The sequence below is a fragment of the Vespa velutina genome, chromosome 7 (genome assembly GCF_912470025.1).
Source record: "Vespa velutina chromosome 7, iVesVel2.1, whole genome shotgun sequence".
Taxonomy (NCBI): Eukaryota; Metazoa; Arthropoda; class Insecta; order Hymenoptera; family Vespidae; genus Vespa; species Vespa velutina.
This window is the reverse complement of record NC_062194.1, coordinates 5,837,441-5,842,440: the sequence shown is the minus strand read 5'-3', so window position 1 is coordinate 5,842,440 and position 5,000 is coordinate 5,837,441. Positions and strand designations below refer to the sequence as shown.

At 36.7% G+C, this 5,000-nt stretch overlaps 1 protein-coding gene and 1 long non-coding RNA gene across 2 annotated transcripts in view; one reads left to right on the top strand and one right to left on the bottom strand.

Moving 5' to 3' along the window:
* LOC124950483 overlaps nucleotides 1-4,074 on the bottom strand; it is an 8,178-nt gene extending 4,104 nt beyond the window's left edge. Inside the window, exon 1 of the long non-coding RNA XR_007101376.1 lies at nucleotides 3,313-4,074. This is a non-coding gene — a long non-coding RNA (uncharacterized LOC124950483). The remainder of the gene's footprint in view (nucleotides 1-3,312) is intronic.
* A 70-nt stretch (nucleotides 4,075-4,144) lies between these two features.
* The window catches only part of LOC124950482 (transcription factor Sp9-like), a 2,461-nt gene continuing 1,605 nt past the window's right edge, over nucleotides 4,145-5,000 (top strand). The window contains exons 1-2 of the mRNA XM_047497234.1: nucleotides 4,145-4,649; nucleotides 4,724-5,000. The exon at nucleotides 4,724-5,000 is cut by the window's right edge and continues 1,605 nt beyond it. Of these exons, the coding sequence (XP_047353190.1) occupies nucleotides 4,641-4,649; nucleotides 4,724-5,000 (286 nt within the window). The 5' untranslated portion in view covers nucleotides 4,145-4,640. The remainder of the gene's footprint in view (nucleotides 4,650-4,723) is intronic.

The window sequence follows — 5,000 nt, the reverse complement described above, 5'->3', positions numbered from 1 at the left end:
CGTGTTTGGTTCACTCGTATACACGATAACATTAAATATATTTCAGTCGTTTCGAAACGAAGAGATTTCCAGCAAACTATAAAAATCTTTGAGTTACGGTGAACTCTCGGAAAGCGTCTCCTTTCTTTAGTTTAGTTTTTTCTTTTTCGTTTTTTTTTTTCTTCGCTTTTTTTCATTTCTTCATTTTTTTTTTTCTTTTTTTTTTTTCGGTAATATTGGTTTCTCCAAGGCAATATCTCTTATTTATGCGCACACGGTCTCCGTAGGTTCTACAAAAGAGTGCCGAAAGACTGTTACGGTCGGTGGAGAAATATATGTTACGACTAAACCTCCCCTCCCCCGCTTTCCGTTAATCTCTCTCTCTCTCTCTCTCTCTCTCTCTATATATATATATATATATATATATATATATATATATATATATATATATCTTTCTCTCTTCGTCTATCTCTATCTTTTCAAATCCAAAAAGCACTGTTCTCTCTTTCTCTCTCTCCCCCTCTCTTTCTCTCTCTCTTTCTCCCTCTTTCTTTTTTCTTTTCTTCTTCTTCTTCTTCTTCTAAAAAGATATAGAAATTATTTATTTTTTTTTTTCAAATTCTCTAATAATTTCGCAGATGAATTTATAGCGAGTGCGAAGAGTATTCGCATTTTTTTTTCTTTTTTTTTTCTTTTTTTTTTTTTTTTTTTTTTACGTAAATATAACTTTTTAACAGCATACTAAGCATTCCAATTAATTATCCTTATCATCATTTCGAATTCCAAGATTATTTTAGAATAATCTTAGAGATATAGAGAAAATACGAATGGCTCGAAATTCACGGCATCTACCTGGGCAAGCTATCTCGCGGTGAATTGAAAAAGAAGAAAAAGAAAAAAGAAGAAGGAAAAAAAAAAGAAAGAAATACGAAATGACACGTATAAGGCAAGAAGAAGATCCCATTGAACTCACGAATACCTTAAAAATGTACGAGAGACGAGAACGCGTGACACTTTCATTAACACCGTTGGAAAAGTCGGCGAATACACGAAGGAAAGCCTGTCGATTTCTTTCGCGTCGTAGAAGAAACGTCAGGATCCTGACCTGAGACGACTTACGATTTGCGTCGGTTCAACGGGCCTGAATATATTCCAAAAACCTCGGGGTTCTTTCAAGGGTGTACCAAAATCGTCGGGAGACGTGGAAAATGCGTTTTCGGGCTCCCCCCCCATGGTTATTTTTCTGATTTGCCATGTCGACGAGGAAACACCTGTATGAAACAAAGACGTGAAATTTTCGAACGAATAATATCTTTTATCATCGGCAAATAATCATTTTTATTTAAAATAAAATAAATTTATTAATTCTATAATTGATCATCATTATCTATTATATAATATCGAAGATATTATATACATAGCTGGTTTATTCTCAAATCTTGTTATAGGAGTAATGTTTACTAACGCTAACAATTTACTCTAAGTCTAGACACTAAGCGGCTTATTAAGGAACAATGCATCTCTCGAGAATTAAGGAAAACTCAAAAGAAAAAGAGTTATCTTTTTAAAAGAGTTAAGGAGGAATGGTGCCTTCTTTACACCCATCTCATTCTTCTGAAAGCAAAAGATTTACGACGACATTGGAATGGAAAGAACCTTGCCATTGCTAGTAAACCGCTTGAGAGAAAAAGATGATGATGAAGAAGAGAAAGAAGAAGAAGAAGAAGAGAGAGAGAGAGAGAGAGAGAGAGAGAAAAAAGAAAAGTAAAGGAAAAAAGAAAAAATCAAAGTAGAAGTAGTAGAAGTAATAGAAGAACAAGAAGAAGAAGAAGAAGAGACATATGTCGCGCATCAGTGGTCATCCTTTCTTTCCTATTTCCAATGAATTCACGACAAACAAGAGAGAAATCTGTTCCCCTGAGAGAATTTACTCATTGCTATCTTGGACGTTTAACGAAAGAACGTCCAGGAATATTCTTTACAACGATGATCGATGACTTGGCTAGCAGAGGATTGCTTTTCTCAATGCGCACGTGACGTCGCCTAAAGGAAGTTGATAATCGTTTTCCTGTATGCGATTGACTTACGACAAACTCGTTCCTATTGCTTCATATATAATAAACATTTTCAAGGAATATATATATATAAGCTAAGTTACGAGAACGAATCAGGATGAACGTGATGTCATGTTAACTCTTCTTTTCTCATTTGACATAAGAAAGATTAGATTTGGTCTGTCAAAGAAGATAATAAGCATCCGTTGTAAAGATACAACGAGACCTGTCACTCGTTATCGTCTCGTATCGTGATAACTGATCAATGTAAAAAGCTGTGCAAACAAGATATCTCGACTTGATATTTTAATGATAATTAATAACAATGTTCCCAAATGTATCATGTTTTATAGATGATTATTATAAAATAATAATAAGGATCTGTTGGGACGAAAAAACGTATCGACGATTGATCGATGGATCACATTAGTGAAAATAATGAGTGAACGATGATATCATTCACGGTAATGTTTTTTCACTTTGATAAACTATGATAATTCATATAACGTTTTCGTTCCATTGTCATCAACTCTAATAACATATAACTATTAGCTGTTATCATTTTGCATTGCATATACATTGTCTACCGACTGTCGTCAATCTTCTGCGGATCGGTAGCACAAAAATGTCGTCACTTCGGCTACGTCAATGATCGTTTTACAGACAAACCATAAAGCGATACTTTGTCCACACTGTTGGAGATTTCTAACTGGAAGAAAGAAGCAAGCATTGTGTGAAACTGACTTTACAAAGGATGAACCAAAAATGGTTTATAGATTTATGGCACGTTATATATTCATAAAGAGTACCGTATTGGTACAATCGTTGGCATCTTTTCTTACACGATCACACCCCAATCAACCCCCTTGGAAAAAATTGCTTATCGTTATCACATTCTTCATTCTTTGATATCCTTACCTTTCGAATATCTATCCTTATTCGAAATAAAGGAAAAGAAGAAATCTTCAAGGAATGAAAAAAATTCAAAGATTTCATTTTTTTTTCTTTATTTATAAAAATCAAAATTGTTTAGTGACCAATGTTATCGTCGGCAAACGAAAAGATTAATGAAATCGAAATAAAAGCAGTTAGCTCGCAACAAGTCATTTTTTTCTTCTTCTTTTTTTTTCTCTTACCAAAAATATAACCTGAAATTTAATGAATTCCAATTTGTCTTCCAATGTGAGTACTAATCTTTAAAGAAAAAAAGAGAAAAAAGAAAAAAGAAGAAGAAGAAGAAGAAGAAGAAGAAAAAGAAGAAAATAAAGAAAAAGCTTACGATATCGGTAAAGTCGTGTTCTACCCTTTCTCACTGTCTCGAAGAAAGAAAGGAAAGATTCTCCTTAGGAAGAAGAAGGGAGGTAAGATCCATAGAAGCTTTCCACAGTGGCATGCACAAGGCATGAGGCAGCCCCCGAGGGATGACCACAAAAGGCGTGCAGCCTCGATCCTCGATCCTCGGAAGCCAGGGTTGATTTATGTGTTAATGGTGGGGAGAACGCTTGCGCACTAAGGTCCCTTGAAGAAGAGTAGGATCCAGTTGGGTCTATCCCCACCTCTCGTTCTCGCAGGACTCTCTCGAAGCATTCAGCCGCCTCCTCTATCTTTCTCGGTTCCTTGTCCACACGGTTATTAAAACCGAGGCGACACGCTCGGCAACCAGCAATTATCTGGCAAACGTTCGGTCATCGCGCAGCCACGAAAAGTCCTCCGGCAGTTCGACGACGACGACGACAACGACGACGACGACAACGACGACGACGACGACGACGACGACGACGACGACGACGACGACGACGACTACGACGACGACGACGACGACGACCGCACTTCGTGTTTACTTCCATTACTACTTTTCTCCCTCCCTCCCCCTTCCAACCACCCGCTCTCTTCTTGTTACTACTACTTCACTCTTTTTCTCATCAACGTGTTTTCTCATCTTCGATTTTATCCACCTCATCCTCCTCCTCCTCCTCCTTCTTCTCCTCCTTCTTCTCTTCCTTCTTCTCCTCCTTCTTCTCCGTTTCCTCCTTTTCCTTCGTCTTCGTTTCTTCGTTCATGCAAAGAAAAAAGAAAAAGAAAAAAAAAGAAAAGAAAAAAATAAATAAAAACAAGGAAAGAGAAAAGAAGCTAAAAAAAGAAAAAAGAAAAAAAAAGAAAAAAAGATAAATAAAAAGGAAATATAAAAAAAGAAAATAGAAATACAAGAAAGAGAAAGAAATAAAGCAACGCTGTTAAAAGAATTAAGACGCGAACCCCACCGATTGGATTACTAAGCGAAGAATTTTGGATTATCATCATCGTCATCATCATCATCATCATCTCGAAGAAGAAGAAGAAGAAGAAGGAGAAGAAGGAGAAGAAGGAGAAGAAGAAGAAGAAGAAAAAAACGAGAAAGAACAAGAAAACTGAAAGTGCTTATTATTAAAACAGTGAAACTGTGATAATATAAAGTGATGCAGTACCAAAAGGTTCGTTATGAAATTTTGTTGGTGTTGACAGGAGAGGAATATCTATTTGTGGATCGGTTGTGAGATTTGATATTCCCGTCAATTAAAGATTTGAAAAAATTTGTTCCGGTCGGGAGGAAGGAGGAAACAACAAGGAATGTTTAATGTAAATATTCCGAACTTGTTTGTTTAACATAATTAACGATATTCGAATATTTAGACTTTTTTTTTTCTATACAGATGTGCGTGTCGACGATGTCACCGATGCCTGGCATGACGGCGTCAACTCTTCCGATATCGATGCATCAACATTCGTCGATGGATTATAACGGTGCAGGGATGCACTATCAATCGTATAATCCTTCACAGAATAGTCATCATCCTCTTCAGAGTGGGCAATCGAGCTACTGGTTTCCCATCGTGACGACTCATGTTCAGATGACGGAGAGCCTGACGCCACCGGTTTATACAATGCCTTCGAGTGCAGTTTCGTGGACTGCTCAAACTCATTCGGCAT